This window comes from Hypanus sabinus, chromosome 11 (genome assembly GCF_030144855.1).
Source record: "Hypanus sabinus isolate sHypSab1 chromosome 11, sHypSab1.hap1, whole genome shotgun sequence".
NCBI lineage: Eukaryota > Metazoa > Chordata > Chondrichthyes > Myliobatiformes > Dasyatidae > Hypanus > Hypanus sabinus.
Genome location: NC_082716.1, coordinates 97,445,934 through 97,459,589, shown reverse-complemented (window position 1 = coordinate 97,459,589; position 13,656 = coordinate 97,445,934). Strand labels below are relative to the sequence as shown.

The window sequence follows — 13,656 nt, the reverse complement described above, 5'->3', positions numbered from 1 at the left end:
GCAGCGCATTCCAGGTACCCACCACTCTCTGAGTAAACAACAGAAAGTCTTAGTTTATATCATGGAAGTTGAAGTCTCTCATAATAACAACCCTATTATTTTTACACCTTTCCTTAATATGCCTCAATGTCCCAGTGGCTATTAGGGGGCCTGTCGTATAATCCCAACAGAGTGATTGAATCCTTCCTTTCTTTGAGATCTACCCATACAGACCCAGTGGACAAGCCCTCCATTCTGTTCCCTCGAGTACAGCTGTGAAATTGCCCCAGGTTAGTAATATAACTCCACATTCCTCTTTTACCTCCCTCTCTAACATTGAAACCCTGAGACATTAAGCATTCATTCATGCCCCTCTCTCAACCAGGTCTCTATAATGGACACAATATTACAGTTCTGGATACTGATCCAAGCTCTAAGTTCATCACCTTTACCCATAATACTGCTAGCATTAAAATAGGCACAATTCAAACTATCTGTCACATCCAAGACTCCACTCCCATACCAGTTCTTCAACCACTCATTCATCTGAACTATCATCCTATTCCTGCCCTGATTAGTATGTGACACTGGGACTAATTCAGAGATTACTGCCTTGGATGTCTTCCCTAATTCCTTATACTCACTGTGCAGGACTTTCTACCCATGTGATTGGTGCCAATGTGCACCACGACCTCTAGCTGCTCACCCTCCCTCCTGAGGACACTGTGCAGCTGCTCTGAGACATCCTGGACTCTAGCACCTGGGAGGCAACACACCATCCTGGCATCTCTTTCACTGCCACAGAATCTCCCGTCCAGCCCCCTAACTGTTGAGTGTCCAATCACAATCACTCTACCTGACTTTACCCTTCCCTGCTGAGGCTTAGAGATAGCCATGGTGTCATTGGCCTGGCAGCTACTGCTGCTGTGCCCTGATAGGACAACCCCCAGCAGAATCCATATTGGTGTATTTGCTGCTGAGGGGAATGGCCACAGGGGGACCCTGCACTAACTGCTTACTGCCTAACTTCTCCCAATGGTCACCCATCTACTGTCTAAAACCTTTATCACCTCAGTAAATGTGTCAGTATTGAGGTTTTCAGGAGCTGAAGTAGGGTGCACTTCCTGCAGATGTAGTCACCAGCACCCTGCGTCTTGCAGGAGGAGCATTCCATTGCCTTAACTGCCATCCTGCCTACACGTTATACCTTTGGCTACGACTTCTTAAGGCTAAGTTGTACAATTAATTAAAGCCTGACCACTTGAAACCCTGGCCCACTCACACAATGGTAGCTCTGATCTTTATTGTGCCCTGCTATGTTATTGATAACCTTGGCAATCTCTCTCCTGGCAAGCAACTCCCAACAAGCCCCAGTCACTCTTTAAACTTGGTGTGTAAATTCTACAAGGAACTGTCTCCAACTCCCTCTGCAATCTCCTGCTCCACAGTTTAATAGGAGCTTGAGGAACATCCGTTTCGCCCAGAGAAATGAACCACCAGAGTAAGTAGTTGACGAGAACAGCATTTTAAAGGCATTTGGACAGGAAGTGTCAAACATGGGCAGCTCATTCACACTCAAGACACAGACATACTTGTTCTTTTCCTGTCCTTTCATCCAATATTGCTTTTATTCCAGGTGTACTGTGTTACTCTGTCTAGTGTTAGAACTTGTCAGTCCTCTGTTGAACTGTTTGATCACACTAATTTCTTCTTCTTTTCAATCTTTTTATTAAATTTCATATATAAAAAAAAACAACACAAAATAATGAATAGATTACAGATTCAATAAACTTGAGATTACATTAGTAATAGGATAATAATATCCTATTAAAACATCCATCAACAAAAGGTGCATAAATCAATCAAGTCTATGTAAATATATATGAAAAACAAAAATAATCGTCGAAAAAAAAGAAAAAAAAATTGAAATTATATATGAGAAAAAATATATAATGACAAAAAAATACTAAACTAACACTAACATGGGCAATAATAACACTTTATAAATATATAAAGGTGTCAAGAAAAGAACTCCAGAACTCCATACCTGAACAAGTATAAGTAGAGAAAAGGATCTGAAATAAGCCAAATTAATTCATATGAAAGTGTCGAATAAATGGTCCCCAGGTTTCTTCAAATTTAATTGAAGAATCAAAGATAGTGCTTCTGATTTTTTCCAAACTCAAATAAGAAATAGTTTGGGAGAACCACTGAAATGTAGTAGGAGGATTTACTTCTTTCCAGTTTTGTAATATAGACCTTCTGGCAATTAATGTTACAAAGGCAATCATTCGTCTGATTGAAGGGGAAAGTTGATTGCCATCTTCATTTGGTATACCGAAAATTGCAGTAATAAAATGGGGTTGTAAATCGATATTCCATACTGAGGAAATGACATCAAAAATGTCCTTCCAATAGTTATGTAAAGTGGGACATGTCCAAAACATGTGAGTCAATGAAGCCACTTCTAAGTGACATCTGTCACATTGAGGATTGATATGCGAATAAAATCGGGCAAGTTTATCTTTAGACATATAAGCTCTATGTACAATTTTAAATTGTATTAAAGCATGTTTAGCACAAATAGAGGAGGAATTAACCATTTGTAAAATTTTTTCCCATTTATCTGTTGATATATTACATCGAAGTTCTTTTTCCCATTCTTGTCTAATTCTATCCGATATTTCTGGCTGTATCTTCATAATCATGTTATAAATAAAAGCTACTAATCCCTTCTGACAAGGATTAAAAGTAAAAATCAAATCTGAAAAATCCGATGGAGTTGAATTAGGAAAAGATGGAAGAATTTTATGTAAGAAATTTCTAATTTGTAAGTATCTAAAAAAATTAGATTTAGGTAATTCAAATTTGTTGGATAGTTGATCAAAGGACATCAAAGTACCTTCAAAAAAAAGATCACGAAAACATTTTATACCTTTCCTTTTCCATATACTAAAAGCTTGATCTGTCAATGAAGGTTTAAAAAAAAAATTACATAAAATAGGGCTGTCCAAAGCAAAGTTTTTCAGATTAAAGAATTTGCGAAATTGAAACCAAATTCGTAGTGTATGTTTAACAACAGGGTTAGATATCTGTTTATTGAATTTGGCTAAATCAATAGGAAGAAAAGAACCAAGAACGGAAAATATAGAATATCCCTTAACCTCACTACATTCCAAATTTACCCACTGTGGGCACACAGGTGAATCCAAATCTAGTTTCCAGTACATTAGGTTACGAATATTATTCGCCCAATAATAAAATCTAAAGTTAGGTAAAGCTAGACCACCATCTTTTTTAGACTTTTGTAATTGCCTTTTGCTTAACCTAGGATTTTTATTTTGCCAAACAAATGAGGAAATCTTTGAATCAATATTATCAAAAAAAGATTTAGGAATAAAAATTGGTAAAGCTTGGAATAAATATAAAAATTTCGGTAAAATCATCATTTTAATAGCATTAATCCGACCAACTAATGATAAAAATAAGGGAGACCATCTAGTAGTAAGTTGCTGAATTTGATGAAGCATAGGTAAAAAATTCAGTCCAAATAAATCTTTATATTTCTTGGTAATTTTTATACCTAAATAGATAAAGTTATCAGTAACAACTTTAAATGGCATCCTATCACTCAATAAAGTTTGCGCGTTTAAAGGGAATAACTCACTCTTATCTAAGTTTAACTTATAACCAGAAAAACTACCAAATTGAGCCAACAAGGATAAAATAGCAGGAATAGACCTACTAGGATTAGAAATATATAACAACAAATCATCAGCATAAAGCGATAATTTGTATAACTTCTCATTACGGGTAATACCAAAAATATTAGGAGACTCACGAATAGCAATAGCTAAAGGTTCTAATGCAATATTAAATAGTAAAGGACTTAAAGGACAACCTTGTCTCGTACCACGAGATAATTGAAAAAAAGAGGATCTATAATTATTTGTAAGAACAGAAGCAACAGGTTTATAATATATTAATTTAATCCATGATATAAAATTACACTAATTTCAGATCTGTGCAAAAAGTCTGCTATCAGACACAACCATACCATGACAGAGTTTTTGCACTAATGCTGTTACTAATCTAAATCTGCAGGCTGGTCTACATCCCCATCTCTCTCTTGGCCTGTTTCTTGTCTGTTCCCTCATGGGTGTCTCATCCTGTCTCCCAGCTTGTATTCCATTCTCTATCCCAATCTGTCCGTCATGCTGGCTTGTAGTCTGTATCCCCGTCTGTTTCAGACAGATTGCACCCTGGTCCATATTCAGTCTATGTCTCAGCCAGTGTCCCAGAGTATACCAAGTCCTTGTATCATTGTCTCTCCTAACTCCTGGTTTCCACCTCTAATTCAATCCTTTGCTCAGCAGGTTATTATCGGCAGTATATTTGACGTCGTGTGGACGATAATTCGGCCAGAAACATCATTTGGCATCAGCGTTCTCCGTGCATTGAGATTGCTCCGAATTTTCAAAATCACAAAGTAAGTGGAAGTTAGACTAGGGACTTCTGTCAGATTTCTAACACTGGGACCATCTCCTTGTGTGTTCCCACACATTGCGGTTGACGGGAATATATAATGGGGGAAAAGGAATGGCAGGCGAATTGAACAGATACTTTGGTCTGACCTTGTGGAAGAAAACATACAATGTTGCCAGAAACACTGTATAAGGGAACAAAGATCTAGTAAGGATGAGGAAATAGAAGCAAATATTCAATGAAACAATTGAAAAGTAGTTGCAATTCAAATCAAGTTTATTGTCATGTACAGAATTTTAGTAAGATACAAGTTCAATGAAAAGCTTGCTGTGGTATCGCAGGCAATTAATTGCAGGCACACACAGAACTTGAGTTATACAATACAGTGAAAAGGGAAAAACTAAAAGATTGCAAAAAAGAAACATATTAATGCAAAAAAAAAACACATTTAGAGACAAACCTCACAGTGTTTCTTTGCTGAAGTAAGATCAGGGTTGCACAGAGTAAGGGAAGAAGAACCTGATGGTTACAGGAAGGCACATGAAGGTGTGGGACTCAAGACTTCTCTACCTCCTGCCTGACAGCAGCTAGGAGAGGGTGTGAGCCATGAAGATAGACATCTTGAGCTAGCCTTGTCTGTAAATGCTGTCAGTGGTGGGGAGGCTGTGCCCATGACCAACCTAACAGAGTCCATTACTCTCTGCAGCCTCTTGCATTCCTGTGCATTGGAATTATTATTCCAGGCTATGATGCAGCCAGTGAGGATATTTTCAACAATGCACAAGTTTGTGAGAGAATCTGGTGACATGCCAAATCTCCTCACACTCCTCAGAAAGCAGAGGTACTGGTATGCCTTCTTTATGTTGTGTCTAGTTCAGGTCATCTAAGCCATTTATGCTATGAATTTAAAGCTGGTATCCCTCTTCTTCTTTGTCCCACCAATGGAAACTGGTACAGGGTCTTCCGACTTAATGTTCTGAAGTCAGTGATTAGTTCCCTGCACTGAAAGCAAATAAATGACAAAGATCTAGTCATCTTTCTCCCAGACTTTTGAAGGAAGTAACAATGGAGACAGTAAATGCTATGAATATCATCAGAAATTCTATCAGTTTTAATTGTTCCTGTGGGTTGGAGGACAGCAAATGTAATTCTACTACCTAAGGATAGTGAAAACAGGAAATTGGCAGCCCATTGGCATAACATCATTGGCAGGGAAGATGCTGGAGCTTGTGATAAGGATTGCAACTCCAGAACAAGCTGCAAAGAATAATAGGATTTTGCAATGACAGCCTGGATTTATGGAAACAAAACACACTAGGAAATGCCTCAAATAGGCTGTGTCTGTGGAAGGAGAAATGGAGTTAACTATCAATTAAAACGCCCTTTGCTAGAAGGGAAGGCGATATTCAGATGCAAGTAGGGTGGGGGAGGGTATTATCTCTGACAGAGTGAAACTGAGATACCGACATAGACAAAACAATATGAAAGCTGTGAAATGCAGAGCAATAAAACATGCCCAACAGGTTAGCATGGGAATGTCTCAGAAATAAAAGGGGGAAAGTGGGATTAAAGACCAAACAAGCTAAGCTAATATCACAGATGATTGACAGATACAGACTAATTATATTACCTGAAGTTGTAGAGTTCAACATGAAATCAAACAGTTTTACTGATCTTCTGGGTGGTTTGAGGATGCAACTCATAGAATAGGTAGAGAAGAACTGGGGATATGATGCATTGGAAGTAACAGCAAATCATTCAACACACAGACCTTTGTTAGATCCTCACCGGACCCAAAGACCATAACTCAATCCTCACCAGACCCACAGACCGTAGCTCAATCCTCACCAGACCCACAGACCGTAGCTCAATCCTCACTGGATCCTGCACAAGAAAACCAGCTCTTCACTAGTTTTCCCCAGAAGTACTAGCTCTTAGTTCATTTCCATGTCCTGACACCTACCCTCCATTAATTGCTATAAATAGAGAACTGTTCCTCCCTGACTCCAGCACACACTAGGACCAGCATCTCAGTTCCTCTATGTTGGTGCTAGCATAAGCCATTCACCAGTTGAACCACATAGTGTCAGACTCTTCCTTGGTCCTCTTAGGAGAGAAGCAGCACTGGTTCTTCTACTGGACCTTCACAGGTAAAAACACCAGGGTCTTACTGGCACATTGATACCAGTATGTCACTGGGACCCACAATGACACCAAAGTGTCACTGGTCCTCACACTGTACATTGGCACAGGGGTCTTAAGGGTATTCCTACAGGGATTAAAGCTGCTCGCTATATCTAGCACAGAGGGATGAGCACCCCCCTCGATTCTCCATACTGGAACAAGCTCTTAACTGATTTCTAAACAAAGTAATTTGCTCTTCCATGGTTCCCACAAACTGGGGCCAACTCCACACTGGTTCTTTCATATCCTCCTCTTTGCTGCTGCTCTTGTGCTGTAGCCTTTACCTTCCTGGCCTCGGCTCCTCACTGCTTCCCACTTCTGCTATGACCTCTCTGTCTCTGTCCTTTGACACTGTAATGAGGGAAAACAAATCATCTTCCAGCTAGGCAATTTGTAGCCATTTGAACTCCAGAATGAAATCAATAATTTTAGATGATCAGCTTTTCCAATTAGAATCAAAACCAAAACCAACCGTTAACCTTAACTCTGTTTATTCCTTTTCGCAGATGCTATGTGATCTGCAGTCTCTTTGGAATTCTCTTTTTTTTTCAGATTTCCAGAAACTACATTGTTCTTAAAGAGTTGTGGAGTATTACAGCCCTTTTAGTGCAGCTCCTCTGTGCTGACTGTGATGCCCACCAAGCTGATGACATTTGCCTGTATTTAGCCCATATTCCTCCAAATAATTCCTGTGCATGTACCTATCCAAGTGCTTTTAAATGTTGTTATTGTACTTGGGCAACCACTTCCTCTGGCCGCTCATTACATACACAGTACCTACCACTGTCTGCATAGAACATAGAATAGTACAGCACAGGAAAAGGCCCTTCAGCCCACAATGTTGTTTCAAACCAGCTAAAAAGCAAATCAAAAACATCCAGACACTAATCCCTCCCACCTACATTATGTCCATATCCCTCCATCTTCCTTACATTCACGTGCCTATCCAAACGCAACTTAAAAGCCTCTAATGTATTTGCTTCAACCGGCATATTAGGCAGTGTATTCCAGACGTCTACATCTCTCTGAGTAAAAGTTTTACCTTTCACAGCTCCTTTGAAAGTGCCCCTTCTCACCTTCAATGCATGCCTCTTGGTATCAGATATTCAATCCTGGGAAAAAGATACTGTCTGTCCACTCTATCGCCTCCTCTCATAATCTTGTAAGCCTCTATCGGATCTCTCCTCAGCCTCTGACGCTCCAGAGAAAACAACCCAAATTTATCAGCCCCTTTGATAGTGCGTGCCCCCTAAACCAGGCAGCATCCTGGTGAGGAATTGATTCCCCACCAGTTCAGGTGCAATCTGTCCACCTTGCACAGTTCATTCTTTTCCCAGAAAAGGTTCTAATGATCAAAGAAACCCTGTCCCCTGTGCCATCTTCTCAGCCACCATTCATCCGTGCTATCGCCCTATTCCTACCTGCACTAGCCATGGCATAGGGAGTATTACCTTGGAAGTCCTTCTCTTCCCTAACTCTATACACTCACTGTGTAGGACCTCTTCCCCTTTTCTGCTTATGTTACTGGTGCCAATATGCACCACAACCTCTGGCTGTTCCCCCTTCCCCTTGAGAATATCCTGCATCTGCTCTGATACATCATCGACCCTGGCACATCGGAGGCAAAACACTATCCTGGTGTCCCTTTTGCAGTAACAGAATCTCCTATCAGTGCCCTATAAATACAGTACCACCTGACTTCACCCTTTCCTGTCAAGCCTCAGAGCTAGCCATCTGTTTGCTACTGTCATGATCTGATGAGTTATTGCCTCACCACCCCAGCAGTCTCCAAAGAGGAATACTTGGCAACAGAGGAACACTGCACTGACTTCTTAATCCCCATACCTCTCCTAGTGGTCACCCATCTACTGTCCCAAGGCTGTACTCTGGGTGTATTCTTCAAAAGTTTCATCTAAAATATTTTCAGCCTCCTGTATGCTTCTGAGTACATCAAACTCCAGCTCCAACTCTTTGATCTGGTCAGTCTGGGCTGAAGCTGAGTGCACTTCCCACAGATGTAGTCATCTGGGAAACCATCAAATATCCCAAATTCCCACATCTGACAGGAGGAGCATTCCATCCTGACTACTCTATACCAAAAAAAAGAAAAAGGCTTGCCTCTTCTTAAGTGTGCCTCCGCCTGTTCTCGCTGAAGTCTGTTAAGCCAAAGCCTCCCCACCCTATCACTGGCACACTCCAACAATGTCTGCTTCACTTGAGCTTACCGTCCCTTTATTTGCAGCTGAGTTTAGGCCACACCTGCACAGCCCAAAAAACAGTCCTTACCTGAATCTGTTCCTTTTATACTCTCTCTCCCAACTTCTATCAGACTCAAACTCCTACATTCACATTCCCTACACCTGAGCTGGCAAAAAAAGACTGGATTTTTCCAAGTCTACTGTTTTTGTATTCACACTCCAAACTTCAGTAAGCCTCTGACACCGACACTTACCGTACTAGCGCAAGCCAAATAGACCAGCTTTACCTGAATCTGCTCCTTTTATTCCCTCCCTCCCAATTGTATAACCATCAGGTCCCTTGGTCCTAGACTCCTCCACTAGGAAAGATCAACTTTTTGTGCAGTTTCTATATGTTTTTGATATTTGATAGGTTTCACTGATATACCCCCTCATTTGCCTTACAAAGCCTCAGCATTACATCCTTGCTTTTATATTCTGGACTTCTCAAAATGAATGCTAACATTGCATTTGCTTTCCTTACCACTGACTCAACCTGCAAGTTAACTTTTAGGGAATCCTGTACAAGGATTCCCTAGTCCCTTTGCACTTCTGACTTCTGCACTTGCTTCCTGTTTAGAAAATACTCTATGCTTTTATTCCAGCTACAGGACCATACACTTCCCTACACACAATTCCATCTGCCAGATCTTTGCCCATTTTCCTAATCTGTCTGAATCCTTCTGCAGACTCCTTGCTTCCTCAACACTACCTGCCCCTCCACCTATTTGCGTATTGCCCGCAAACCTGGCAACAAAGCCATCAATTCCATCATCCATATTAAGTAAAAAGAAGCAGTCCCAACACAGACCCTTATAGAACACCAGTAGTAACCTACTACCAATCAGAAAAGGCTCCCTTTATTCCCACTCTTTGCCTCCTGCCTCTTCTATCCATGCTAGTATCTTTCATATGATACCATAAGTTCTTGTTTCGCCTAGCAACCTCATTTATGGTACCTTGTCAAAGGCCTTCCAAATATCCAAGTAAACAACATCCACTAACTCTCCTTTGTCTATTCTGCCTGTTATTTCATCAAAGAATTCCAGCAGATTTTTCAGACAAAGACTCAATAGTCTATAACTCAAGACTCCCCCTTCCCACTGAGTCCTGGCAGCATCTCATTAATCTTCTTTGCACTCTTTCCAGTTTGATACCTTTCCTGTAACAGGGCAACCAAAACTGTGCACAACACTCCAATTCATTAACAGGAGAGATAATGCAACACACACAAAATACTGGAGGAACTCAGCAAGTGATGTGGCATATATGGAGGGAAATAAGCAGTTGATGGTTCAGCAACTGGATAAGAAAGAAGCATAAACCAAAATAAAAACAATGGTGGTGAGGAGCTGGGGTGGAGTAGGGGCAGGTGATAGGTGAGGCCAAGTGAAGGAGAAGATTGGGGGGAGGAGGGAATGGAATAAGAAGTTGGGAGAGGATAGGTAGAAGAAGTAAAAGGTTGATGAAGGAATCTTAACAGGAGAATGCAGTAGACTATTAACGAAAAGGAAGGAGGTGGGAAGCCAGAGGGAGGTGAGGAGAAAAGAATGGAGTGAGTGGGTAACCAGATGAGGAATAGCAAAAAAGGGAGAAGGGAAGGGAGAAAATTACCACAAATTAGATAAATCAATGTTCGTGCCATCGAGTAAGAGGCTACCCAGACAGAATATGAGGAGCTGCTCCTCCAACCTGAGTTTGGCCTAATTGTGGCAGTAGAGGAGACCATGGGCAGACATGTTAAAATGGAAATGGAAAGTTGAATTGAAATGGGTAGCCACCAAGAGATCCTACTTTTTGCGACTGGCGGAGTGAAAATGCTCAACAAAGAGGTCCCCCAATCTACATTATGTCTCACAATGGTGATGGAACCTGTTCTTTGAAGAAGGAAGATACCTTAGATTTTCTGAAATGGAAAGCCTCATCCTGAGAACAGATACAGCAGAGAATAAGGAACTGAGAGAAGGTAACAGGAATTTTACAAGTGGAAGGATGGAAAGAGGTATAGTCAGATAGCTCTGAGAGTCAGTGGGTTTGTAAAAGATAACAGTAGATAGTCTTCCTCCAGAGATGGACACAGAGAGACCAAAAAAGGGGAGAGAGTTGTCTGTGTAGCAGTGAAAAAGTTGGGGAGTGTTACCATTGTAGGCTTGGTACATGGACTGTTCCACAAAGCCAATGAAACAGCAGGAAGAGCTGCAGCCCATGTGAGTACACATAGCTACACTTTGTTTGGAGAAAATGGGAGGAACTAAAAGAGAAATTTCTTACCCTCAACAATTTATTTTTCAGTTCCAACAGACAAAGGAGGGTGGTGGTGGAGAGGAACTGGTCAGCTCTGCTGTCCAGAAAGAAGTGGCGAGCTTTAAGGCATTCCTGATGGGGTATATAAGTGTATATGGACTGGACATTAGTATTGAAAATAAGGCAATCCTGTCCAGGGAACTGACAGTGGTTGAAGTGATAAAGTGTCACAGATGTAGGTAGAAAGTAACTAAACAAAAGGGGTCAACATGGAGTCAAGGTAATTTCAGTAGAGCAGGAGAAACATTGGGACTGCCAGTACAGTTAGGTTGTGGATCTTGGGTAGGAGGTGTAAACAAGCAGTGGTGAGGATTGTGGCAGTAGATTGGAGATCACAGAGTCAATGTGATTGGTGACTGTGAAGGCAACAATGGCCTGATGCCCTCTTTAAGGGGTAGGTAGGGAGAAGGGCCTGAGAGATACCATCAGGACTCAGCAAGTTGGAGGTCAATCCGCCGGCAGGCCCCTTGTTAGTAGGTTTGATAGTGAGTTTGGAATTTGTGTGGAGGTCAGTGTGTTCAAAGGACATTGGAAAGAGGAGTGCTGAAGTTGAGAATTGTTGTCTCATTGGCAGTTAGGGATGAAAAGCAGGGAGAAGGCCAGAGCAGCGTATCTAAGAGGAGGAGGGTTGAAGACAGGCAAAAGGGTCATTGGTGGGGCTGGGTAGTATTTGTCAGAGGCTCAGAGCTGCAGGCAATGGGAAAAGAGCTCAGCATCATGGCAGGCTTGGAATTCATCGAGTTCTGGGTGCAGGGGGTCAATGGCAAAGCCCTTTCTGAGGCCTTAGTGAGGGGAAGGTTGGATGGGATGGTGAAGGCATGGCAGCCTGAGACACCGGGGATGGTTGAGTAAGAGAAGTAGTAGCACCAGTAGCAGTGAGAAAGATCTTGGCCTGTGGCTGAGGACAGAGCCAGCGGCTTCCAATACTGCAAGTGTGATCTCATCAACATCTTATCTCTGTTCCAATTGTATTCTTTTTTTTTCTTCTGACCTCAATAATCTGCAGTTTATATCTCCCCAGACAGAGACATTACTTCCCCTCTCTCAGATGGTACCACCATCACTCTGTCAGCTTACCTCTCTTGGTCTCCATCCCATTCCCTTTGTTCTTTTCACTATTCCTTCTTCCCTGCAACTTAAAACAGCTTGGATTTCCAAGCTCTACTAGTTCTGGTAAAAGGCTGTCACCCTGAAATCTCAGTTTCACTCTACAGAGGCTGCCCGATCTGATGAGTATTTCTAGTAATTAGCAGTTTTATTCTAATTAGAACATGACAAAAGACACAGAAGTAGGGGATAGTTACACCTCTAATTGTTCAAAATCTTATGTGTGTGCAGGTTCAGTCTGCTCCACCTCTTCAGAATCAGGTTTATTATCACTGGCATGTGTCATGAAATTGAGCAGCTCAATGCAAAACATAATATAGATAGAAAAAAAGTAAATCAATTACATAAAATATGTGTGTATAAATTAGATTTAAAATGGTGCAAAGTAGAAATATATATAGACAAAAAAGTGAGATAGTTCAATGTCCATTTAGGAATCATATGGCAGAGGGCAAGAAGCACCTTTGTGTAGGCATCACCCAAAAGTCCATCAGTATACTCCCTCTAATGTAAACCAGGATGGGAGAACAACTTTGTGTGCAAAATTCCACATGGAGTCTCAGCATAACAATATATAATAAAGAGCAAGACTCAAATCTTCTTGCAAACAGGGCAGATATTTGCTTTGTTTTCCTAATTGCTTGCTGTATCTGTTTGTACAGAGAAACACAAACAGCTTTCAAAGTCCTACCATTTAAAAAACATCCTTTTTATTTCTTTCATCTAAAACAAATGTCAATTTTTTTTCACATTATATTTTACCACCTGCTCACTTAACCTATCTATATTCCAACACACAAAATGCTGGAGGAACTCAGCAGACCAGGCAGCATCTATGGAAAAAAGTACAGTCGACGTTTCGAGCCAAAACCTTCGGCATATTCCCGGAACCTTTTCTGCAACTTCTTCACAGCACACACTGCTATGAACCATCAGCAAGAGTGTTGGAACAAGCCTCCCCTCATCTCTGATATCCCTTCAATATCTCTGAGGATCTGACCTGGTCCCAACATATTGATGCAGCTATAAAGAAGGCAAGACAGTGTCTTTATTTCATTAAGAGTTTGAGGAGGTTTGGTTTGTCACCTAACAACATTCAAACTTCCACAGATGTACCATGGAGAGCATTCTGACAGGCTGCAACACTCTCTGATAAGGGGGTGGGGGTGGAGCTACTGCACAGGATTGTAAGAAGCTACAGAAAGTTGTAAAATTAGTCAGCTTAACAGGTACTAGTATCTAAGCTATCTTCAAGGAGCGGTTCTTCAGAAAGACAGCGTCCATTATTAATGGCCCCCATCACCCAAGACATGCCCTTTTCTCAGTGTTACCATCAGGAAGAAGGTACAGAAGCCAGAAG

General features: G+C 41.2%; 1 protein-coding gene across 1 annotated transcript in view; it reads left to right on the top strand.

The window, feature by feature from the left end:
• Window positions 1-13,656, top strand: part of LOC132402214 (probable voltage-dependent R-type calcium channel subunit alpha-1E) — a 600,800-nt gene that overhangs the window by 352,277 nt on the left and 234,867 nt on the right. Inside the window, exon 14 of the mRNA XM_059984957.1 lies at window positions 4,356-4,468. Coding sequence (XP_059840940.1) covers window positions 4,356-4,468 — 113 coding nt within the window. The remainder of the gene's footprint in view (window positions 1-4,355; window positions 4,469-13,656) is intronic.